The 26,845-nt window shown below is 40.0% G+C and overlaps 1 protein-coding gene across 14 annotated transcripts in view; it reads left to right on the top strand.

Moving 5' to 3' along the window:
- The window catches only part of NAV1 (neuron navigator 1), a 320,658-nt gene that overhangs the window by 193,469 nt on the left and 100,344 nt on the right, over window positions 1–26,845 (top strand). For all 14 annotated transcript variants that reach the window (XM_070745727.1, XM_070745723.1, XM_070745729.1 and 11 more), the window contains 2 exons: window positions 2,930–3,032; window positions 16,400–16,765. In XM_070745727.1, the coding sequence (XP_070601828.1) occupies window positions 2,930–3,032; window positions 16,400–16,765 (469 nt within the window). The remainder of the gene's footprint in view (window positions 1–2,929; window positions 3,033–16,399; window positions 16,766–26,845) is intronic.

Here is a 26,845-nt window from a genome sequence, read left to right as displayed (position 1 = left end):
GGAGTGCTCGGCTCTGCTTCTCTGGACAGCAAAATTTCACATCCCTGCATGCAAAGTCACGTTGAAATTCTTTAGACCAATTCATATCCCAAATGAGTTTACCTGATGCCAAGAAAACCAGCTTCAGCCACTCATTCCAACTGAAGTCAGGCTGTTTTATTACTGGTTTATCACTCTTCTTTATTTTTCTTTTCTTTCACAGTTACAATTTCAGATTGTCTAGCCAGGTTGAGCATTGCTTTTAAAAACCTTTTGTGTGTAGCATATGATTGTACCCCTATCCACACAGTTTACAAGTGTGTTGAGTTTCAAATTTGATTGCCGCAAGGGTTGTCTGAAGGCAGATAAAATAATGCAGAATTGAATTGAATTGGAGGAATTATTAGTATTAGCTATGTGGTCTCTAAGACTTGAAAATAACTTGATAGCATACAATCAAGTTGTAGAGAGGAAAATTGCTACTATCTAGCAGTATTTTATTCTTGTTCTCCTGTTACAAAATATGTAAATAGCTACTATAATATTTAGATTACTAAATCAAAAGATTACTAATTTTCATTCTGTAATAGTCAAATCCATTCTATAGATACCTTTCTATGAATCAATTCTGTAAGTTAATATAGTGGCTGCCTATCACTGGGCAGAAGTATTGTGCTGCTACCAGAATCAAACCCGGATAGGAAAGAATTACAGCTGGCAAAGAATTGGACTATATCCTGCAAATTCCCTTTCTGTCTGGTTCTGAGTGTGTGTGGTCTATACGTCAAGAAGGAATCTTGGTGTGTGTTGGAATGGGAACTAATTCAGTGGTGATTCATAGAATATTTTAGGAGTTGGTTTCATAACCTGCCATGATATGCAGTCCACTTTAAAAATGTGTATGTTCATAGATATATTTTAATATCAAATCCTGAATGCATTGCAAAGACATAGAGCTCAGGGGCATATGTTCTAATTTAAGGAAAAAGGGAGAAATACAGGGGTGGGCTCTAACATACCTCGCCGCTGGTTTGCTTCCTTCCACGCTGCATAGTTACATGCGCATTGCATGCTGTGTGGCCATGGCACATGGGCGCATGCACCATGCTAAAAACTCAGCATGCGCAGAAGCAAAAAAACCAGCTTCTACACATGTGCAAAAGCCAAAACAAGATAGTGGTGGACATGGACCAGCACCGACAGAACCAGCTCCGTGACATCATCACTGGTTTACTACCAGTTCTATAGAACCAGTTAGAATCTTCACCTCTGGAGAAATAAAGGGTCAGTTATATACCACTCAGTCCAAATGCTGGTATGTGGACATCCAAATCAATGCACCTCAGGCAAATGTCTGTTGAGCTTCCAATTAAATATAACCAATCTCACTAATTCTTTGGCTTATTGGTTACATTTTCAAATTGCTATTTTATTTATTTATTTATTTATTTATTTGTCAAACATGTATAGTATAGTAGTAATTTAGCTTAGCATGTTGTGCAAATGCAAGCATGCTTTAATTAAGCATTTGTGCAGACCTATATCCTCAGTTCTTTGACCAACTGTATTCACTCAGCTGTCTTTCTTTACTGGAAAAGAGCTGAGCTAGAAGAAAACAATCCTGGAGCGAGTGAGAAAATGGAAGAAAGGGTAGAAAAATAAGGAAATTCCAGCAGTTGCTTGTCATGTGCTTCTTTGCTAATAGACTCTAGTATCTGGTTTCTATGTCACATGCCTGCATTTGGCCTACTGCCCCTGTATTTAGTTTGGCTTTTGCAGAAGAGTTTTGAGTTTGTTTCAGATTTCCTCAGTTACGTTTCCTCAAGTAATTTTATTTTGTAAGTTGACATCAGTGTAATAATAGAAGATAACAAGCCATGATGGTTTCTATAAACTGGATTGCAGAACAGACTGCTCAGAATTTACAGAAGATCTGCTTCTGATACCAGTAGTGATGTTAGTTGTTTTAAGAAATGATTTTGTTTGCAAATAAGGCAATTCAAAGGCAGATATTACAAGCCCCATGCATAAGAGCCTCAGTGGTGCAGTGGTTAGTGTGCAGTACTGCAAGCTACTTCTTCTGATTACCAGCTGCCAGCAGTTTGGAAGATTGAATGTCAGTAGGCTCATCTTTCTGTCCTTCCAAGGTCAGTAAAATGAGGACCCAGATTGTTGGGGGCCATATGCTTACTCTTAGAGAGGGCTATAAAGCATTGTAAAGTGGTATAGAAGTCTAAATACTATTGCTATTGATATATCATGCTATAGAAGAGACTATAATGTATAAGAGTCTATGGAGAGGGGCGGCATACAAATCTAAATATTATTATTATTATTATTATTATTATTATTATTATTATTATTATTATTATTATTAGTGTTCATGAATGCTTGATCTAGATCAGGGGGTTCAAACTCACAGCCCATGGGCTGGATATGTCACCCACTGGCCATGCCTATGCCCAGTTTAGTGAAGGGGGGAAAAGTTGTGATACATCATGCGAGTTTGACACCCTGATCTAAATTAAGCTACAGAAGAGAAAAAAGTTTTTTTTAAAAAATGTAACAGAAAATATATATCTCTTTTTTATCTATCTATCTATCTATCTAGCTAGCTAGCTAGCTAGCTAGCTAGCTATCATCTATATCGATCAAAACTGGAATATTTTGGATTTGTAAATTTCTGTATTGAATCTGATCGAACTTACCTTGGTGAAAGGATACAAACACACATATGCCATCATCTGAAATGGAATATGAACAAGTGAAATAGGTAAATACTGTATTTGTGAAAAGCTGAACATGACTGGCAGATGTCAAGAAGTCCATGAATGGACAGATGAAAGCCCTGAATATGTGGAAAAGTTGCAGTTGCCATTCACCGTCTGGATGATACGATGTTCTTTCAACCTAATATCAACCTTGAACATATTATCCATTTTCCCAACAGACCCTGAATCCCAGAGAAAGAGGACAGTACAAAATGTGCTCGATCTGCGGCAGAACCTTGAAGAGACCATGTCCAGTTTACGGGGCTCCCAAGTAACTCACAGGTGAGATCTCTGCTTTTGGTTCCCTCTGCTCTTGGCTAAAGCACTGAAGTGACATTTCGGCAGATTGATATACCGTATATACTCGAGTATAAGTCGCTCCGACTATAAGTCGAGGCGCCTACTTTTGCCACAAAAACTGGGAAAATTTATAAACCCCTGTATAAGTCGAGGGTGGAAATTGCAGCGGCTACTGGTAACTTATAAAAATGGAAACCAATAAAATTACATCAATTGAGGCATCAGTAGATTAAATATTTTAGAATATTTATTTCAAAGAAAGCCAGTAAACTAGCTCTGTAAGTTTAAAAGAGGGTAAACAGGTATATATCCCCCAAGGCAGGTATAGGCAAAAAAATTGCAAGTACCTAGGTACTTACCATACCTTAATCCCCTGCTCCTGCTGGTTTGGGTTAGGGTTAGGATACTTGACCTCTCCTTGCCTCAAAGAGATACAATTTCCCTCTATATTTACAATTACTGAACATCCAAAATATACTTAATTCTATGTATATATGCCATATGTGTAAATAAATATTACACACAGGCACACAAAAATATACTGTACATTATCTACTATATAAACTGTATGTGTATATACAGAGAGAGAAAGAGAGAGAGCTCTTGTAAAATTATATATGGTACATTCAACCTCACTGTAATAGGAAAACAAACCCAGAGTCCACTTTCTGCCACACAGTTAACCATAACTAGAACATTACACATGTCTTCAGATGTACCGGTACTTCCCTAGCTTGCACATCACTGTTAGAGCTAGGAAATGTCATGGATTGAGTAAAATGTGGTGATTTTCACTTAACAATGCTTTTGCTTAACAACAAATTTTGAGCTCAATTGTGGTCATAGGTCTCTGTCTGTCTGTCTGTCTGTCTGTCTGTCTTCCTTTCCTGTCTGTCTGCGCCCCCCTCCTGTCCCCTCCCCGGGTAAATTACAGAGTCAATACTGTATTGTTTTTTTATTTAAGGTTACAAAGCAAATGAAGAATCATTTTGAGTATTCTTTAAAATTTCTTCTGTGAGATCCATAGCTAATCTGGCAAAAAAAAATTCACCTGGCAAAAAATTTTATTGTTGACATTAGGCACAGCCAGAGAGATGTCTTAAAAGGCAAACAAACTGTCAAAAAAGTATGTTTTTTAAAAATATAATATTTTGGTTGTTGAATTTAATTCTGCCTTGGCGCGGGGCAGCCCCCGCAGATGGGTGGCTGGCAAGGACCACGCATTCCCATCTTTGTGTCCGCTGGGGTTAAAGGAAAGTTTAGGGACCCCCGCCCCTTGGAGAAATGCCTCGTTGGTGACATTCTGAGCGTTTTTGCCTCCCCACTCTGAAAACCCCACTTCTCGGCAGCTTGCCGAGGCTGAGAGGAGAGTGATTTTAAAAGGCACTCTCAGCTTGGGGTTTTCTCCCCGCTGAAATGTTGCTCGGCCGCCGCCCTCAACACCCGCTTTGTCCTCGACCCGGCAGAAGAAAACCGCGTCCTTTCCTGTTGCTCTCTTCCCGAGAGGTGGGGTGAGGGGGTGTTGAGAAGACAAGCAAGAATCCACCCCCCCCCCCCCACACACCTCATCGGCTTTTCCCCCCTCTAGCGCGGCATTGGAGTGTTTGGCTGGCTCCTTTTCTTGCGGGGAGAGGGGGGAAAAGCTGGGGGGGGGTGGATTCTTGCTTCTATCTTCTCGCCACCCCCCCCCCCACACCTCACCGGCTTAGGAATGTCGTTGCCTCCCACAGCCACTTCCCCACGCGCTTCGGATGTGCCTGCCTTTCCTACAGCGAAGACAGGCGGCACCTTCCCGAAGGGCTCAGCTAAGCGGGTGGGGGAAGGGCTGGCCATTTGCCGCCTCTCTCCGCTGTAGGAGAGGCAGGCGCAAGCAAAGCAACGTTCCAAAGCGGTCTCCGGGAAGCGACCGAGGGAAAGGCAATCGTCTGCCTTTCCTTCAGCTCAAAAGAGAAGGCAAATGCCCTGCCTTCCCCCAGCCGGTTAACCGAGCGCTTCAAGTTAACCGGCTGGGGGAAGGCGGGGCATTTGCCTCCTCTTTCGGGCTGAAGGAAAGGCAGACGATTGCCTTTCCCTCGGTCGCTTCCCGGAGACCGCTTTGGGACATCGCTTTGGGAGAGGGGGCAACTCCTCCCGGTTTAAGAAGCAAGAATCCCCCCCCCCCAGCGAAACGGCTTTTTTCTTGTTTAGCGCGGCGTTCGAGTGGTTGGCAGGTTCCTTTGCTTGCACGCAAGAGCCAACCACTCGAACGCCGCGCTAAACAAGAAAAAAGCCGTTTGGCTGGGGGGGGGGGGGAAATTCTTGCTTCTTAACCGGGCAGTTGCCCCCTCTCCCAGAGCGATATCTTTAGCGGTCTCCAGGAAGCGGCTTAGGGAAAGACAGCCGTCTGCCTTTGCTTCAGCTCCAAAGAAGTTCTGGGAGAGGGGGCAACTGCCCGGTTAAGAAGCAAGAATCTACCCCCTAGCCAAACGGCTTTTTTCTTGTTTAGCGTGGCGTTCGAGTGGTTGGCTCTTGCGTGCAAGCAAAGGAACCTGCCAACCACTTGAACGCCGCACTAAACAAGAAAAAAGCCGTTTGGCTAGGTGGATTCTTGCTTCTTGACCGGGCAGTTGCCGCTTCTTTCTAGCTGAAGCAAAGGCAGACGGCTGTCTTTCCCTCAGCCGCTTGCGCCCTCTTGTGGTGACATGTCAGTCACCCGAGTATACGTCGAGGTCGGGTTTTTCAGCCCATTTTTGGGCTAAAAAAACCCGACTTATACTCGAGTATATACGGTAAATCAATTGGCCAATTTCTGTTTGACATTTTATTAAACCAAAGGGCAAAAGCACTAGCATTGCTCATCTAGTAAAAAAGTACCAAAAGGATTAGGATTTTTGAAAAACTGGCATTAGAAAGGCGGCTGTCCTATTTTACATTTGTGCTGTTCTTTTCTGCAGACCCTGCTAACATAAAATGCTGATATTATAAAATTATTCCGTTCTTTTAATTAAGTCAGTTCTGTTCTTTAATCTTGGGCCTCCTCTTTTCTGCATGCCGTGATCTGTGTTAATGCTATTAGGATGTATTTTGATGTTGACAGCAGTGCGATTAGCCTGTGTTTTGATTCGGAAAGTCAAGGCACATTTATTCAAAAATACTGTGTAGTGCTTCTAAATATAGACGACTATTTTATACATGTACACTGAAACCATTTGCACCAAAGACAAATTCCTTGTGTGTGCAATCACACTTGGCCAATAAAGAATCCTATTCTAATGTGTTAGGCTTGTTTTGATTTAACCCACTCCTTCTCAAATAGTGGGGCCATCCTGGGGGATGCGGAGTGATGCCAAGGGGCACGTGTGACCCCGGGGAACATGCATGGACCCTCTCGATTGATTCCCTCGGACAGGGAGAGTTTCCCAGTTGCACACTGCATTCCGGTCACAATTCAAAGTGTTGGTTATGACCTATAAAGCCCTTCATGGCATTGGACCAGAATACCTTTGGGACTGCCCTCTACCGCACGAATCCCAGCGACCGATTAGATCCCACAGAGTTGGCCTTCTCCGGGTCCCATCAATGAAAGAATGTCGTCTGGCAGGACCCAGGGGAAGAGCCTTCTCTGAGGCGGCTCCGACCCCAGAGATCAGGACTGCTCCCACCCTCCTTGTCTTTCGCAAACTCTTAAAAACTCACCTCTGCCGCCAGGCATGGGGAAATTGATTCCCATTGGCCGTTCCATTTTATGTATGATTTGTTTGGATTGCATGATTTTTTTTATATTAAGGGTTTTAACTATTCTTCAATCATTGGATTTGTACTGTGCTTTGCTGTTGTGAGCTGCTCTGAGTCTTCGGAGAGGGGCAGTATACAAATCTAAATATTATTATTATGATTATTTATTAGATTTGTATGCTGCCCCTCTCTGTAGACTCGGGGCGGCTCACAACAACAATAAAACAATTCATGACAAATCTAATAATTTAAAAACATTAAAACCCCATTATTAAAACAGACATACACACAAACATACCATACATAAATTGTATAGGCCTAGGGGAGATATCTCAATTCCCCCATGCCTGACGGCAGAGGTGGGTTTTAAGGAGTTTGCAAAAGGCAAGGAGGGTGGGGACAGTTCTAATCTCCGGGGGGAGCTGGTTCCAGAGAGTCGGGGCCGCCACAGAGAAGGCTCTTCCCCTGGGACCCGCCAAACGACATTGTTTAGTCGATGGGACCTGGAGAAGGCCAACTCTGTGGGACCTAATCGGTCGCTGGGATTCGTGCGGCAGAAGGCGGTCCTGGAGGTATTCTGGTCCGATAACAATAAATAACAACAACAATAATAATAACAATAACAATGACAGCAACAACAACAACAACAATAATAATAATTGAGCCTGGAAGAGAAGGTGGCCAGGCGGAGCAGAGCAGCTGCATGGGTTCTTGTTGTTTTCAGCGGGTGTCGTGGTAGCCGTGAACAGCATGGCAAACCTGCTGCTGGACAAGGGGAAGCTTCAAATGGCACCCTAAAGTCTCCTTCCACACCATTCCCTCTGAGTGCCCGGCAGAGGCGGCACTTATGGGCCAGGCCAGAGACTCCAAAACATCGGCTTGAATAAGTAGCCTGGCCCCATGTCAAAAAAGGGCCCTATCCACGGTAGCCTGTGCCTGCCTAACTGAAAACAGGCTCCACTGAGTTCAGTGTGACTTTCTCCCAGGTAAGGAGGTAGAGCAACCTTTCCCAGTCAATAGTTTGTTTGCAGCTTATAATAAGTAAAATAATAAATATTAACACTAAAATTCCATTGGGGCCCAGATTGGATAGTTGGGGGAGACGCAAAATGTTTACTTCTTCCTAGGGGGAGGCATAACAGAAAATAATTCCCCCCGGAGATTAGAACTGCCCCCATCCTCCTTGCCTTTCGCAAGCTCCTAAAAACCCACCTATGTCGCCAGGCTTTGGTGGGTTTTTCCGTAGTTGGTATTCTCCGTAACTACTATGGTTTATGTATGGCTTACTTGGGTTGTGTGACTAATTGTTATGATATGTTAATCTGTTTTTTTTAATATTGGATTTCCTACATTGTGTATTGTGTTGTGAGCCGCCCCAAGTCTTCAAATCTAATAAATTACTATTATTATTATTAATAAGAATAAGAATAAGAATAGTGAAGCACTGATTTAACCTATTGTTTGAACTGAACTGTTACAACTTAGCCTTACAAGTGAACCAACTGCTATGGCTTAATCAACAAGCTCTGGTTAAAATATTTGGTTTCATCAATAATCTCTATAGATTTAAGGGTGATGGAATTGTGAAATTAGCACACAAAGCTGGAATTGTAGTGCTCCCATTCCTCAGACCTGAGCTTTGGCAGCAGCCTCTGGGTAATAAATTTTTCCCTTGGCTCCCTATTGTCCAAATGAGCTAATGCAGTGACAGCAGCTTTTTTGGACCTCCAGTGAGCAAACCACAGCTATGTATCAATGTAATTAGGTGGAAAAAAGGGAAGGGATTGGCTGGCGAGGTGATCATTCTCCAAGCACATGGAAAGGGTGATCAGATTATTTTGACCATCTTAGGGAATGGTTACTATCAGCTCATTTTTGTCCTCAGTTCTTTAGTTTAACTGTCTGGCATCCCAAATTTCATTCTGAGCTTTGCACCAGAATGTGGATACTGATTTTAATAATAAACCAGCACAAAAAGAGATGCTTAACTATAAAGCTTTACTGTCTGAGTTAGTTAGTTAGTTAGTTCTTTCTCAAGGAGCTCAGTAGCCCCAGCTTGAGTTTAAAATTACTAAAAGACAGCCAGAATCATTTTGAATATACTTTTGCACATAAATCCAGAGATTATTGCAGGTCACAGATTGTGTATGCAGGTCACAGATTTTGTCTCTCCGTGCATGTATTTGAGTGAACTTCAAGTAATTTGGCATCAGACCAGATTAATTGCGGGATCGCATCCTGCTGCATGAGTTCCAGCGACCGGTCAGGTCCCACAGAGTCGGCCTTCTTCAGGTTCTGTCAACTAGACAATGTCGCTTGGCAGGGCCTAGGGACAGAGCCTTTTCGGTGGGGGGACCGGCCTTCTGGAATCAGCTCCCCCAGAGATCCGTACTGCCCCCACCCACCTCACCTTCTGTAAGATTAATTACCCATCTATACCACCAAGCTTGGGGTCACTAGACCCTAGCTTATGGCCAACGAGTGTGATGTATGCTTGTTGTTCAAATGTGAATGAATGATTTTCAATTATAATTATTATTATTATTATTATTATTATTATTATTATTATTATTATTTTATTATTATTATTATTATTATTATTATTATTATTATTTACTAGATTTGTATGCCGCCCCTCTCTGAGGACTCAGTGCGGCTCACAACAAGAAGAAAAAAACAGCACAAATCCAATATTTAAAAAACAGTTTAAAACCCTTAACATAAAAACAATCATACATCTCATGCAGACCAAACATAAAGTGGATGTTCAATGTTCCAGGGTTTTTATAATAGTTAGTTATATTAATTGTATTTTAAATGTTTATATTGTATACTGGTTTTTTTGATATGTTTAGATAGTTAGATAGATAGATAGATAGATAGATAGATAGATAGATAGATAGATAGATAGATAAATGCTAGATAGATAGATGATAGATAGATAGATAGATAGATAAATAGATGATAGATAGATAGATAGATAGATTATAGATAGATGATAGATAGATAGATAGATAGATAGATAGATGATAGATAGATGATAGATAGATGATAGATAGATGATAGATAGATAGATAGATAGATAGATAGATAGATAATAGATAGATAGATAGATAGATGATAGATAGATAGATAGATAGATAGATAGATAGATAGATAGATAGTCAGATAGACAGACAGACAGTCAGACAGAGAGATGACTGCTTCCCTAAATGCATTACTCCCTCAGTGTTGCTCAATTGGTGACTTAAGTTTCTGTCCTGTTTTTATACTCCATTACACAAAATGGGATTCTGGCTGGCGATGCAAAACAGAACTCTCACCCTGACTGCCTCACTCCATGTAGGGTGGGAGCTGGCAGATGAACTCCACCCAGATGAGTCACTGCAGCCTGAGAATCCAGCAAGGGAGGACGGCTGGGCTTCTTCCAGTTGATTTGTTTAGCTAAGTGTGCTGGAGGTTGGATCAAGGGAGATTGCTTCATGGAAGAAATCCAAGGCATTTGTTACTTCTATAGAAGGCTAGTTTTGAGAGAGCTTGGCTAGGCAAGAGGAAAAGCATATGGATCTGGAGAGATGAGAAGATATCAATATAACAGAATCTCTGTGCATATCGTTGGTGCACATGTGCTTTCTGCCGGATAGATTCAGGGCAATCAGCTTCTTTAAGGGTGTTTAACAGCTGCATTTATGCTTATGCCCACCAGGAAGCCAATCATTCATCCATTCACTGCTTGTGATGTATGCAAGAACTAGGAAGAAGCAGGTTCTAAAGAGTAGCTATTTTAGTCTCTTGAAGTTGAACCAAGAAGAGCCTTGTGATCATTTTTGGTCTAACAACATAGATATTCATAGATTGTAATCTCTTCTTCAGATGCAAGGCAGGGATAGTCACTGATTATGGGGGGAAAGCATTTTAAAGACTTACCATTATCTTTAGAATAAAAAGATATGCACAGGCAGCACTATGTGTGCATAAGCCTGTGACTTGAGAACCATGTGATATCTTTGATGTCGTATCCTTGCCGTCCACAAATCGTAAATTAGTCTTTAAGGCCCACAATGCTTTTCTTTTTGTTGTTTCAGAAAGAAAGATTAAAGTAATCTTAAATCCAATGTTATAGCCCATAAACTCAATGATTAAAGGACATGCATTGGTAAAAGACATTGTCTCAAACTCAAATTATAATTTACATTCCTTCACAGTGGATTTCATTGTTCTAAATTCATTTTGCTATGATCACATAACTGTTTCTGTGTATTTGTTCCTTGTGTCAACTAGTCTTTAGATGACAGGTCAACGAATACTGGTGTCTATTGCTTTCTTTTCTGTTTTCATTCTAGTTATTAAGAGTTCTTAGATCTAAAAAGTATGCTACAGCTGCACCCTAAACAATCATTTTTAAGGGGAGTTTTCTCTCTTTGGGTGCAATAGGAAACAGCACCTTGACTTTCAATTCACCACAAGAAATAATAGTTAAAATTGAATACAGTGAATCTTTCCACAGAATAATGAGTAAATAGTCAAAATTATTGGCAGTAGGAAAAGCAAGTAGGATACTTGGCTGCATAGCTAGAGGTAAAACAAGCAGGAAGAGGGAGATTGTGATCCCCCTATATAGAGCGCTGATGAGACCACATTTGGAATACAGTGGAACCCCGACATAAGAGCTGCTCTACTTAAGAGCAACTCGAGATAAGAGCTGGGAGGGGAGAGATATTTTTGTTCTACTTACAAGCCCAAATTCGAGATACAAGCGCCAAGGAGCTGTCTCCTGAAGCCAAACGCTAACTTCCGCGTTCGGCTTCAGGAGACAGCTGCGAAGCGGCGCGCGTGTTTTAAAAGGTTGCAGCCGGCCTGGGGGGCTCGGGGGGGTGCTTGCAGCTTTCTTTCTTGCTCTTTTTCTTTCTCTCTTTTACCTTCCCTTCCTCTATTTCTTCTTTTCTTTCTCCTTCCCACCTTCTTCCCTCCCTCCCTCCCTTCACTCATTCCTCTCTTACTCTCCCCTTTCATAAGTTTCCTTGCTTCCTTCCTCTGTTCTTGTCCCTTCCCTCTTTCCTTCCTTCCTTCCCACCCTCCGTCCATTCATTCACCCATTCCTCTCTTGATCGCTTAAAGCCGGTCCCTGGTGCAAAAAGGGTTGGGGACCTCTGTCCTACAGGATTGGGTGGCAGAGAAGTTGAACATATGTAAATTTAAAAGTTTAAGAAAGTTTACAAGTTAAGTGAAAGAAACTTCATTATTCATTTATATGTACATGTACATTTCTTCATTAAAAACATGTCTTTCTGCATAATTTAGACTAACTTTGTGAGTTTTTTGAGGGCTGGAACCAATTAAAATTATTTACATTAATTCCTATGGGGAAAAGTCGTTCGAGATAAGAGCTGCTCGACTTAAGAGCCCAGGTCCGGAACGAATTAAACTCGTATCTCGAGGTACCACTGTACTGTGTTCAGTTCTGGAGACCTCACCTACAAAAAGATATTGTCAAAATTGAATGGGTCCAAAGACAGGCTACAAGAATGGTGGAAGGTCTTAAGCATAAAATGTATCAGGAAAGACTTAATGAACGCAAGCTGTATAGTCTGGAGGACAGAAGGAAAAGGGGGGACATGATCTAAACATTTAAATATGTTAAAGGGTTAAATAAGGTTCAGGAGGGAAGTGTTTTTAATAGGAAAGTGAACACAAGAACAAGGGGACACAATCTGAAGTTAGTTGGGGGAAAGATCAAAGGCAACATGAGAAAATATTATTTTACTGAAAGAGTAGTAGATCCTTGGAACAAACTTCCAGCAGACGTGGTTGGTAAATCCACAGTAACTGAATTTAAACATGGCTCGGATAAACATATATCCATTGTAAGATAAAATACAGGAAATAGTATAAGGGCAGGCTAGATGGACCATGAGGTCTTTTTCTGCCGTCAGTCTTCTATGTTTCTATTCATTTAGAAATGCTCATATTTTGAATACAAAAGAAATGTCAACACTAAACCACATGGTTGGTGAGGTTCCTATTCTAGTTTTTCCTTGCATTGCAACTCTCAAAGCTTTTCCGAAACAAACTATAAAGCAGAGGCGCCAAACTCACAGCCTACAGGTGTGTCACACGCTGGCCACACCCATGCCCGTTTTAGCAAGGGGTGTGTGCGATAAATCACATGATGACACTGTGACAATGTGAATTTTGACACCCTTGGTATAAAGACTTTACTAGACTTCCACAAGCAGAGTTGGAATACGGTAAAAATTCTCTTTGAACTTTTTTTCTTCTCTGCTTGCAACAGTATGCTTCTATATATAAATAAAATGTATTAAAATATAACATTTCATTATATGTAGCCAGGAAATATTGAGGAAGTTCTGGGTGTGTGCACATCAATACATTGTGCAAAATAATATATCGCTTTGAGCTATGAGTTGGCACACCCATGCTTTTGTTAAAAGATTGAACCATTTAACAGAAGAATATAGCCCATGATTAAAATAATAGTGTGGCAAAATGTAGACAAAGATCAGTGGGTTCTAAACAACAGGATTTATATTTAGTAATATAACACTATATTATTCCAGTTTCCCTCTTTATTTCAAGTTTTAATATGTCTGCAAAATTAAGCTGTTAATTAAGTCATTAAAGAAAAATAATTACATCTTGAATTAAGCCCACACACTCAACCACAATAGATAAGATGCTGCTTAATTGTACACACTTTAAGGTGCATGGGACGAAATCATATTTCAAATGTGCCTTTATGTAAAATGCTCCCTGCAAATAAAATGCTTGACAATGCTACCAGAGCGTCAGGTGGGAAGACTAGGACCACATGTAAAGTTTTCATGCCTACGTACAGGCATTTACTCAACTAAATGCTTAGACTATTTTTGCACTAGGGTTAACAGAACTGAAGAGGGGTTTGAGTTAGTCCATTTGTAGCCTCTGAGCTGATTCCTAATTTGACTTCACCCCTGGTTCTGCCATTCCTTCTTACAGCTATCTAAAACAATATAACAGATGTGGTTCTCAGAGCTGCTCCTTAATGCCTTTATTTCCTTCTCTGTTTAATGCTACTGAAATTGTAATTGACACTCCAAATAGATTTTACAGGGATTTTTAAAAAAAAGAATAGAAAACATTCAGACTCCCTTTAACACTTAGGAAAAAGTGAAATTCCAGACCTTGACCACATGAGACAATCTTCCCTGTTTTGCATTATTGCTCACCGTCTTCAGTTCTTCACTTCCCAGGCAATATCTTGTCCTGTCCTGTCAACAGAGCTTCTGGACAGCTTTTTGTGTCCTAAATATAACTCATATAAAATAGTCTAATTATTCACCTCCAACTTTTTTTATATCCAAAGTCACTTTCCATGAGATGAGCGTCCATTTAATGAATAAAAATAAATGAATAAATAAATAAATATAATAATTGTTATTAATTTTTCCAAAATCTATTTACTGTATATGTTCCTTAGGAACAGATACAGTAAATAGATTTTGAATATGGTGATTAATATTCTTTCTTCTTTTTTTAAAAAAGAGTTCTACATTGCTGCTTGAAAACATGTTATTTATTAAATCTAGATATGCTAGTTTTATTATCCTACTATTAAAATTGTTCTATGAAATTTCTGGCATTTGAAGGCAAGTACTGTAATCAACCAGATAGAAGAACCAATTTAATTCAGAACATGATGCTGCAAAGTCTTATGTGATACTTGTCATGCTGCCTTGCTGAAATCAGAATACATATATGAAAATGAAGAAATTCTCTTATTGAGAATTTGAAGTGTGCAAACTTTATTGCCTGGCCATGAGACTGAGATAAAAGACAGGGTTTCAGAATGGAAACCACTGAAGTAGAATAGGCAGTGGATACTTGTGAAGTGAATTTTAGCCAGCAGGAGGCACTCTTTTAAAGCTGGAAGTGTTTAAAAAACAATCTAAATCTAAGATGTGATTTTAAATTGCTGTAGGAGCTCTTTTCATTTCTGGGAAAATATAACTGTTTCAATAGTTTGGGGGCAGGTGTTATAAAAACAATTATTTAGATCTACCGTGTTTCCCTGAAAATAAGACCTAGTCTTATATTTTTTGAATCCCTGAAATAAGTGCTTGGCCTTATTGCCATGCACTCAAAAGCTCGATTGGGCTTATTATCAAGAGATGTCTTATTTTGGGAGAAACAGGATAAGATCAGAAGATGTGGAGTGACCTAGCCCATAGAATTGCCAAGAGTCGGACCTGATTGAATGGATAACATCATCCTCATTTAGATGTCTTCGGCTTTAATAAGAGTACATGTACCACATGAGGAGCATGGATAGAAAGTTATGTTTAAATGTGATATATTTTTATTAGCATTTAATTTCAGTTCAGTCATCTAAGCTCTGTTATTAATATAATCACTGAAACTGTACATGCAGGCTTGGTGAGCTGCCTCCATCTTTCCCCATGTTGTGAATCCATTCCAGTTATAGTTTCAGTTATCTGTTTGTATTTGATGTTCGGTGATGGGTTTATTGAATCTAAATGAAACGCATGCCTGAGAGCTAGAATATCAGCAGGGGCCATTAACTCTAATGTTTGCCTTTATTTGTAATGGAAACACAAGTGCTATCTGCTGTCTTGATCGGTCTTTCCTACATTTTACGCACCAGTTTCAAGGCCTAGTTTTTAATATCACTGTCCATGGTATGCCATGACTTAAGAGGAGTACTTAAATCGTGTGAAATTGTGCCATAGCTATTTAATTCCTGTGATTAATAGTTCTTCAAGTCCTCACTACGAGATAACGATTTGCACTGGTTCTATTCAGAAGGCATTAAGAGTTTTGCAGAAAGTGTGGGTGAAAGAATAGCTTAGTTTCCTCCTTTTTAAAATAATAATGTCAATGTGAAAATGCATTTCAGTACTAGAGAAAAGCAGGATTCGTACTTCATTCCAATAATATAAAAGCAAAAAAACAAACAAACTGGCAACTGTGTGAGTCACTGTGTATGAGTATGATGCTATATAAATATATTAGATAAATAAAAACCAAAAATATGTGCTTATTATTCTTCCCAAAAATCATAGATTCATATATAGAGGATTCTTCAGTTGAACAAGAGTTATCATTAGAACCTGGAAAGAAACATTAGAGCAAATAGAGCAATGGAAAAACCCCTGCAAAGACTTAGGGCTTGGAAAACATTATTCACAGAGAGTAACAATGAAAAAGCTTGCAAGCCAGTAAGAGCTGGGAACATCATTAGTACCTGGTTAGGTCTGGAAAGAAACATTTGGAGCAAGTAGAGCAATGAAAAAAACCCTGCAAAGACTTAGGGCTTGGAAAACATTCTTTGCAGAGAGAAACAATGAAAGAGACTGCAAGGTAAGAGCTGGGAAGATCTTTAGCAGCTAGTGAGGGCTGGGGGGAGGGGGAGCTACATTCAGAATATAAGAGGCACCCAAATTATTAGCCTTTTTTTTAAGGAGAAAAAAGGTGCGTCTTATACTCTGAAAAATATGGTGAGTTCTGGGGGGGGAAGCCCTATTTGAGTGGTTTGTCTTGCAACTGAGAAATGTCTTGATGAATCTCATCCCTGGTTGGTCTAATTTTTCACCTTTTTTTCTTCTCTCTTTTTGCAGCTCGTTGGAGATGACGTGCTATGATAGTGATGAAGCCAATCCCCGCAGTGTATCTAGCCTGTCCAACCGTTCCTCCCCTCTCTCATGGCGGTATGGCCAGTCCAGCCCACGCCTGCAAGCCGGAGATGCTCCTTCGGTTGGTGGGGGGTGTCGCTCGGAAGGCACTCCTAGCTGGTACATGCATGGGGAACGAGCTCATTATTCCCACACCATGCCCATGCGCAGTCCCAGCAAGCTCAGCCACATTTCCCGCTTGGAACTGGTGGAATCCCTTGATGCTGATGATGTAGACCTTAAATCTGGGTACATGAGTGACAGTGACTTAATGGGCAAGACAATGACTGAAGATGAAGATATCACCACCGGGTAAGTACCTTAGCCATGTAGAAGCACCAGCTGACTATTAAAAATTAGGCTTGATGTTCTGTATACAGCAATATCTAAGGCAGATTACAGCCAGGTTAATAGGTTATATTTCTGTATGTTTTCTTCCCTTTGCTGTGCAACTATTTCCCTGGCAGGTTAGTGATAAATACCCAGGACATGCAATAGAGCCGGATACATTTGTTGAAAATGTTTTTTGGTAGACAGGGATTTAGTTAAGGACATTTATTGGATTATTACTTCCAAAGAAAAAAAGGAGCTTGTCCAGTGTGATACTGTTACGAGCTGATTCAGCCAGATGGATAAAACCCAGTGATCATGTGGAACACATGTTTCTACTCAAATGTCAATGATATTTTCAAGCCTATTTACTTGAAGTGAAGTAAAAGAAATATCTAGGACCAGTTGTTTAGCAGCTCATCATTCTGGTACACACGGTTTTAGCAAGTGAGCCTTTTTAAATGCATAAATAACACATGATCTGCCTTGCACCATGTGGTAACCAAACTGTGGCTTACTAAGCTGTGGCTGGGTTAACTCAGCTTATTGATCCATAAGTAATAAGAAGCTTAGCTAAAAACAAAGAAACCATCTTATATAATTCAGTGTGATGTACGAACCAAGATGTCTAAATATTTTATAACTAAAATGCTACCTTTACTTGCATTGTTTTATCATTCCTTTTCTCCACGCTCCATCCTTCTTATCTTTAAATAATGACAATGGTTGAAGGAATTTGGGTAAAGTGAGACAAAACACTCAATATTTACACATTTACAGTTTTTAACTTTTCAACTCATAACACGATCTCTAGGGTTGTCTCATGGGTACGATATGTGTCATAAAAATATTGTATATAAATGCTATATATAAACTAGCATTTATGCTAGTTTAATACGGAGTCAGAAATAAAGATTTTACTGATGTTGTATCATGTCATTTTAACATCTGGTATCTGGAAAAACATGTCCTAAATCTGAAATAAGCAAATTTTAAAGGGGGGGGGATTAATAATATTTTGAATTTTGTATAAATTATATTTTGCTTCATTGCATCATATAAATAATAAATGAATGAATGAATGAATGAAAGAAAGAAAGAAAGATAGATAGATAGATAGATAGATAGATAGATAGATAGATAGATAGATAGATAGATAAATTTATATGCCGTCCAACTCCATATGGGTTCTGGGCGGCTATATATTTGGTAGCATTTGTCAGTACAATGTTGAATGCAATAAAAACTATATGTTGATTTTAATATTGTGCCCAGTGTTGGGTTACTTGGAAATTAATTTCCAGCCAAAGAGAGGTCAGAGAGAGATGGATAGGGAGATATTATGTCATACATTTTCCATTTTAAAAGTTCCAGAGCTCTATCAAGGAAAGGAATGTAGACATGGTCTGAAATATATATATATACTGTATATATTACAAGGAATTGTGCTGAAGATCCTTGTTAATCACAGAACTTTGGTCTACAGGTGTGATTGTGACAAGTTTTGAATCCAGTTATGAAGCCTCTTAACATCGCTATTATTAGAATATGGAATAAAGAAGCTAATCAGAGAGAAATAGGCAATATGTGACTGAAGTTTGGTTTCCCTGTTGGAATATCAAGTGATGAGTAGCTTTGAGTTTCCAACAGATCTTTCTCTTGATCTTTGCTTGGTAAGTTTTTCCTCTCTATGGAAAAAATGCCATCTCTTAATTTGGTGATAGATCATATAGTTTTAATCTAAACATTCTTTGCTAGGAAAAAAGATAATCAGTGTTTTTGGACTCAGACTATGATACCATCAGTTCATGGTACTGATTATCACATTTAAAGTCCTGAATGGATGTTTATTTCTGGGAGTACCACTCGTTTAGGATATCTGTCCAGCTCACCAGCTTGAACAAGATGAATATGCATCAGGTCCCTTTCCTTAAATGTTGTCCCTTAGTGAGACCTTGAAGATATGCCTCCCCTGTAAGTGTCCCAGCCCTTTGGAACTCAAGCTTCCTTCAAATCTGGAAAGTTTCTACCCTTTTAGTCTTCTGGGAGACTGTTCCCCCAAGTAGTGGATTTGATAGGTGTTATGCCACTGTGATGGGAAATGTGATTCTTCATGCAGGAGTGATGTGATTGGTTTACTGTTCTTATTGGTTTTGTTGTGAGCCAACTGGTACTATTGCCTATAAGCAATAAGTAAATAAATAAAGATAAGCAGCCAAATAGGTTTTAAAATAAATAAATTACTCATTTATTGTATTATAAAATCCGGCAGGCCTGGAATTATGGTTGACTGTAAGTATGTATGGTTTTTTATTGCATTGTTGATTCTATTGTTGTATTTATATTGCTTTTTATTGCTGTTGTATTTATGACTGCTATTAGATGCTCTGAATCCATTTTGGACTGAGCGGCATTTTAAATGAATGAATGAATGAATGAATGAATGAATGAATGAATGAATAAATAAATAAATAAATAAATAAATAAATAGCAATATACAGATATAATATATACAATATACGTACTCTATATGTATAGAGATTATATTGAGTACCATATTTTTCTGAGAATAAGATGCACCAGAATATAAAACACACCTTAGTTTTGGGGGAAGAAAACAAGGAAAAAAGGCCTCTGCCTCCTAGCAATTTGCCAAACACGAACAGCACAGATGATATACATTGTTTGTGTGTATTTCTGTGCATGTGTGCCTGACCCATAGAAATTGGAGAAATGTACATTATGGCAATATATTAATCCCAGAAAGTTTTCTTAAATGTAATCACATTAACTCCTCCCAGTTATTTAAATAGATCTACTCCAAATAGATATAAGCAGGTTCTCCTGCTGTTTGCTGTAAGGAGGTAAATTACCCTTTGGGGTGGCTGGGTGGGGCTAAATTCAGTGTATAACACGCACCCAATTTTTCACCCTCTTTTGGGGGATAAAAAGTTGTGTCTTATACACAGACAAATACAGTACTGTAAATATAAAATACTCTTGTTATAACTATTGCTTTTGTCTTCTTTTTTCTTCTCTTTTCCCTTTTTTCATAATTGTTTTTTAAAAACAAAAGAATAAAACAAAACGAACTTCTAGAACAATGTTTTTAAAAATTCAGTTTTTAAAACAGCTGCAAGTTTTAAAAGTAACAATCATAGAAATGTGGATTTGAAGTAATTGCTGCTGTATTCTTCTCTGTTCTGAATTAAGGGACATTCTCTTCAAATAAAAGACAGCTGCTCATGTCTATTGTAACCTAATTATTTAATTGCTTGCAGAGATGTCTAATTGAACATGGGATAGTAGGATGGGACAGAAAATTTCTGTGATTTCACCATTGATATGAAACGGAATTGGCCTGCACTGTATTGTACTGTACTGTACTATAGATTTCAACCTCAGGCTGAGTAGGTGAAGGTGTCAGTGTACTAACCCAGAATCTAAAGTTTGTTTGGCTCTGATGGGCAGGAAGAGAGGATCTCAATCCTCACAAGATTGAATGGCTTGGATGTTTGGGCTTCCTGAGTTAGGGATATTTTCAACATTAGTCATGGATTTTGAGACTGGTATACAATTTAGGGCTCTTCTGGACATGCAGCAATTACTCATTGGTTAGGCAGTAGTTGTGGCAAGGAGAGTCTTTGCAGAGATTCATCTTGAGGCTGTTCGGGTTTGAATGGTGTGGAACAGACTTTGGCTCAATGCTAACAAGACAGAGTGGCTGTGATTGTTTGGATGTCAGGGATATTGCCATTGAGTCATGGTGGTGCAGTGGTTCGAATGCAGTACTGCAGGCTACTTCTGCTGCCTTTAGTTTGGCAGTTCGAATCTCACCAGCCCACATCTGACTCAGCATTCCATCCTTCCACGGTGGCTAAAATGAGCACCCATTGGGGGCAATTTGCTGACTCTGTAAACTGCTTAAAGAGGGCTTTAAAGGTTTTTTTAAGTCTAAGTGATATTGCTATTGTTGGTCTTCAATGGGGATGCATTTCCCCATTCAAGGCTGGCAGACAACTTGGGGTCCTTCTTCAGTTACTACTGCCCAGACAGTAGGGTAGCGAAAATGGAGCTCCACCCCAGAGCACCCAATTTGCACTGAAAGATGTTGAAAGAAAATGCAGGGCGTCTTGCATAAGCCACGCCCACAGTGTGGTAGTGAAACTTTTGGTAACCCTTCAAGTTTCAAGTTTTATTGGATTTATATGCCGCCCCTCTCCGAAAACTCGGGGCGGCTAACAGCAATCATAAACAATATACAATAATAATCCAATACTAAAAGCGAATTAAAAACCCCTTAATATACAGAACCAAACATACATACAAACATACCATGCATACAATTGTAACGGCCCAGGGGGAGAAGAAATCTTAATTCCCCCATGCCTGGCGGCAGAGGTGGGTTTTAAGTAGCTTATGAAAGGCGAGGAGGGTGGGGGCAATTCTAATCTCTGGGGGGAGTTGGTTCCAGAGGGGCCGCCACAGAGAAGGCTCTTCTCCTGGGTCCCGCCAAGCGACATTGTTTAGTTGACAGGACCCGGAGAAGACCCACTCTGTGGGACCTAACTGGTCGCTGGGAGCAATGAGCAGGGACAACTTTGCACAGGTTCACCTTGAATGCTAATTGTACCTTCTCCTAAAGGCCCCTCAGACAGTTGCTTATCCTCTGCTCACCTTATGATTTGATTATTGCAATGTGGTCTACCTGGAGCGCACTTATAGATGACATGCAAGATACAGCTGTTTAAAAATGCAACCACATGAGCAATAATGCATCCATGTGTTATCTTGATGTATTCGTGATGTATCCATGTGTTATCATTGCTACACTGCATTGTCATTTTATAGGACCAAGGAAGTATGCCTTTCTGTTGTGTCCACCACCCTGTACCTCAACGTCTTCCCTGAGACAGAGATAGATTTCTAGAAAGTTTGAAGTATTGAGTCCTAGCAACTGCCTGGACACTTTCGTGAAATTTTCTTGGCAAATTTTTGGAAATGGCTTGCCGTGGCCTTTTTCCCATAGCTGAGAGAGAATCCAGGGTCACCCAAGTGTCTTTGGGCCCAAAGCAAGATTAGAAGAATCTCTGGGTTTGTAGCCTGGCTTCTTAATCACTACATAAAAATTCCTCTCTGTCCTTTTAGTTTTCTTGACAAGATATCAGAAGTGATTTGTCATTGCCTTTTTCCTGGGGCTGAGGATTCATATTTTAATATCTACTCAGAATTGAAATGCACACATCTTAAAGTTGACAAATTTAGAATATAATAGAATAACAGGGTTGAAAGGACCTTGGAGGTCTTCTAGTCCAACCCCCTGCTTAGGCAGGAAACCCTACAAATAATTATCCAACTTTCAGTGTTGGAGCATTCACAACTTCTGGAGGTAAGCTGTTCCACTGTTCTAACCGTCCGGAAATTTCTTAGTTTTCAGTCGCTTCTCTCATTGATTAGTTTCATCCTTTGCTTCTTGTCCTACTCTCCCTCTTCTTCGCCTGAGCTATTAAAACACTGCTATCATGCCTCCCCTATTCCCCCTTTTTATTAAAATAGACATACCCAGTTCCTGCAACTATTCTTCATATATTTTAGCTTCCAGTCCCCTAATTCTAAGTTGCTTCTCTCCTTGTTTAGTTTCCACCCATTGCTTCTTGTTTTTGAGATCATCTTTATTGCTCTTCTCCGCACTCTTTCTAGAGCAGTGTTTCTCAACCTTGGCTGTTTGAAGATGTGCGGACTTCAACTCCCAGAATTCCCCAGTCAACACTGTTCTAGAGTTTCAACATCCTTTTTGCATCATGGCGATCAAAACTGAATGCAGTATCCCAAGTGTGGCCTTACCAAGACACTTCACGTGATCTTGATTCTATCCCTCTGGTAATGCAGCCTAGAACAGTGTTGGCTTTTTTGGCAGCTGCTGCACACTGATGGCTCACATTTAAATGGTTATTCACTAGGATTCCTAGATCCCTCTCACAATTACTACTATTGAGCAAGTACCACACACATTGTACACCTGCATTTTGTTTTTCTAAATGCCTAAATGTAGAACCTTACTTTAAAAAAAACAACAACTCTGATCTAGAGGGCATTTCTCAATTCATTTTATTTTTTTCTCCCTGTTTATATCTACTGCAGCTGCCTCTAAAGGCACCTGCAGCGCCAAAGACATCTCTCTCAGTCAGAAACTTAGGTCATTTTTAAATAACTAAAACTTTGACAATTACCCAACTCTTCTCATTGCACAGTTAAAAGGCAACCAAAATTGAGAGGACTGTTCATCCCAAGTCAGTATATTAAAAACACAACTCAAATGGGCCAATTTATTTGTTTGCAAGTCTACAAGGCTTGCAGAAAACTGGCAGACATTCAGGACTTGTTGTTCTCGCCAGTGGATGAGCACAGAAATGTTTCAGTGTAAGTTTGTCTGCGCGCCAGTAAGAAGTGTTTATCCTGCCCTCTCAGTTTTGAGTTAAAAAAAAAAAATTACCTCCCCTCCTGTCAAAAATGAAAAAGCCCACACATTTGATAGGTTCACATTAATGGAAGGCACTGAGCCATTGATGTAACTACCATACATCAGAGTCCATTTGCATAGACCCAATATCCAGTTCAGTTTTGAACTTCTCCCCCAAAATGTCATAATTTCCTTGTTTTACATTTTATTCTTGATATAATAAACAAAGAAAAATTTAACCAGAAGAAAAATAATTTTATATTATTTATAATATAATTAATATTAAATATTAGAATAGAATAGGCCCTATGATGAAGCTACAAACCTGAAAAGCTAGAAGTTGTGGCTTTAAAAGGGGAAATTCAAGAATGTATCCATCTAGAACCCAAGACTGAAAAATGTCTCTTTAGTACAAAGAGTAAGGCTACACTGTGGGCAGTAATATTGACTTAATAATTATTAGTGTAATTAAATTTATCTTTATTTTCTCCCCAAGTATTAATAATTACTAATCAGAGTTATTCATAAAACAAAACTGCATATGTATTGTCAATATTTATTTTATTTATCAAATTTATTTGCTGGCCGGCTCTTAGTTCCAGCAACTCTGAGCAATGTCAGTTGCCCTAAAACGTGGCAAATGAAATGAATGAGAAACCATTGAATCATTTGCCATTTTGTTTTTCTTTTCTTTTTATTAATACTTTATTATTTTTTTAAAAAAAATCCTCTCAAAGTTTTTATTCATACAACGTCATGAAGTAGATTAAGGTAAAAAAGTGAGTTTCATGTTCAGTGAATCTAGGTCTTCTCATTACTATTGTGTCCTCTGTCTAATATTAACTATATGGTTCTTTTTATTTTATTCTCTGTAGTTTTATCTTTTCTGTTTATTATTTATTTAGCAAATGATGAGAATATGATAGAAGAAAAGTAAACATTTTCTCTATTAGTGATGCTTTTAATGCTTTTATGCTTACTTATCGTATATGCGGAAACTAGCAGTTAGTATTTTCTCTGTTGCAATAGATGATGTTTTATAGTTGGCCAAAGACCATTATAGCTTTCAGCCAATACCAGGGGTGGGTTTCTCCCAGTTCGGACCAGATTCAGGCTTGAACTGTTAGCGACCTGCAGACAATGGCATCATGGATCTGGTTCTGTCGGTGCTGGTCTATGTGCGCCGCCATCTCTTTTTTTTTTAGAATTTCCTGCAAATTTTTCCATCTTCGGATGGCTTATCCTCTTCTTCTAATTGAAAAAAAAAGCCCTCCCACCAGCCTACGGGTTAATCCTGACCTTTCTTCACCCGAAGCACAGCTGAACAGCTCCTCAGGTGTGTTTCGGGCATGCGCGAAAGCGGAACTGCATGACGGGATGCACACATGTGTGAGCAGAGCAAGCGAATCAGTGGCAAAGGTAAATGGAACCCACCCCTGGCCAATACATATGTGTTTATTTACATTTGGTTTTATTTAAGTGGTAGGGCTCTTGTTGATGAATATGCATACATGCTCAGGTCTTAATAATTAAATAATGTGAGAGTCTTCTTCTCTATTCTATCTGCTCTTTGTGATTCTTTGGCAATGAAGAGAATAAGAAGGTAGCTGCAGGAGGCAACATGGCGACCAGCAGAACTTTCGAAGAACTCTCTGTTTTGGTGTGAGCCTGCTCAGCCACTTCTTAAAGTGAGGCTGTCTTAAAGGTTCTTCTAGTGGGAATATAGGAAACATGGCTCAAATTTAACAATACATATATTTTAACTGATGTTTAACTCTATTGTTTATTTTGCTGCTGCTACTATAAATGTTACAATCACCTTTATTATTAGGAATATGGCAGAATTTGTCTCATCTATTCTAATCCATAGTTTTGAACTTAAGGAATTTCACTAGAGTTTGAGTATATGGAATGGAATGATTGTTTTTTATGCTTTGGGGGGTTTAAAATTTTAATTCATTCATTCATTGGATGTAAGGTAATTGTACATTGTTTTATTTTATGTTGTGAGAGGGGCGGCATAGAAATCCATTAAATAAATAAATAAATTCATGGAACAGCTTTTATGGAACCTGGCAGAACAAGGTTCTTTGCTAAAAGTTTTTTTCCCCTTTTCATTGTGCACATGATTTCTGACTTGTTTGCAACCTAGTGCTTAAATTGGGAGTGCCTAAAACATGTCAAATGGCAGGACAAGTTTAAAACATTGCTCAGTGGCTTTCTTCCTCATTCTTTTGAAGACAGTCCAGTTCTCCTGTATTTTTTTTAAAGAATGCAATCATAGCTGCATCCAAGGTTTCATTTGAGGATTGTTCATAGTAACAGAACTAATTATATTGTACTTAATATTTAAAATGCATTACATATCAAGATCATATTTATATCTGCCAGAGCTATGACACACTGAAAATAAGGTAAAGTACTTTAAATCTGTGCAAATATAACTTGTCCACCTGTCTGGGAAGAGTTTGATCTGGTGACACCTGATGAAGTGGACAAGGCCATCGGAGCTGTGAGTTCCGCCACCTGTTTACTGGATCCGTGTCCCTCCTGGTTGGTTTCGGCCAGCAGGGAGGTGACACGGAGCTGGGCCCAGGAGATTACCAACGCTTCCTTGGGGAGGGGAGTTTTTCCATCACTCTATAAAGAAGCGCTTGTGCGCCCCCTCCTCAAGAAGCCCTCCCTGGACCCAGCCGTACTTAACAACTATCGTCCAGTCTCCAACCTTCCCTTTATGGGGAAGGTTGTCGAGAAGGTGGTGGCACTCCAGCTCCAGCGGTCCTTGGAAGAAGCCGATTATCTAGGTCCCCAGCAGTCGGGTTTCAGGGCCGGTTACAGCACGGAAACCGCTTTGGTCGCGTTGATGGATGATCTCTGGCGGGCCCGGGACAGGGGTTTATCCTCTGTCCTGGTGCTCCTTGACCTCTCAGCGGCTTTCGATACCATCGACCATGGTATCCTTCTGCACCGGCTGGAGGGGCTGGGAGTGGGAGGCACTGTCCTTCAGTGGTTCTCCTCCTACCTCTCTGGCCGGTCGCAGTCGGTGTTAGTGGGGGGCCAGAGGTCGACTCCTAGGTTTCTCCCTTGTGGGGTGCCTCAGGGGTCGGTCCTCTCCCCCCTACTATTCAACATCTACATGAAACCGCTGGGCGAGATCATCCAAGGACATGGGGTGAGGTATCATCAATATGCGGATGATACCCAGCTTTACATCTCCACCCCATGCCCAGTCAACGAAGCGGTGGAAGTGATGTGCCGGTGCCTGGAGGCTGTTGGGGCCTGGATGGGTGTCAACAGACTCAAGCTCAACCCGGATAAGATGGAGTGGCTGTGGGTTCTGCCTCCCAAGGACAATCCCATCTGTCCGTCCATCACCCTGGGGGGGGAATTATTGACCCCCTCAGAGAGGGTCCGCAACTTGGGCGTCCTCCTCGATCCACAGCTCACATTAGAACAACATCTTTCAGCTGTGGCGAGGGGGGCGTTTGCCCAGGTTCGCCTGGTGCACCAGTTGCGGCCCTATCTGGACCGGGACTCATTGCTCACAGTCACTCATGCCCTCATCACCTCGAGGTTCGACTACTGTAATGCTCTCTACATGG

The sequence above is a fragment of the Erythrolamprus reginae genome, chromosome 3, assembly GCF_031021105.1.
Source record: "Erythrolamprus reginae isolate rEryReg1 chromosome 3, rEryReg1.hap1, whole genome shotgun sequence".
NCBI lineage: Eukaryota > Metazoa > Chordata > Lepidosauria > Squamata > Dipsadidae > Erythrolamprus > Erythrolamprus reginae.
The sequence above is the reverse complement of the archived record's forward strand: the minus strand, read 5'-3'. Positions and strand labels throughout refer to the sequence as shown.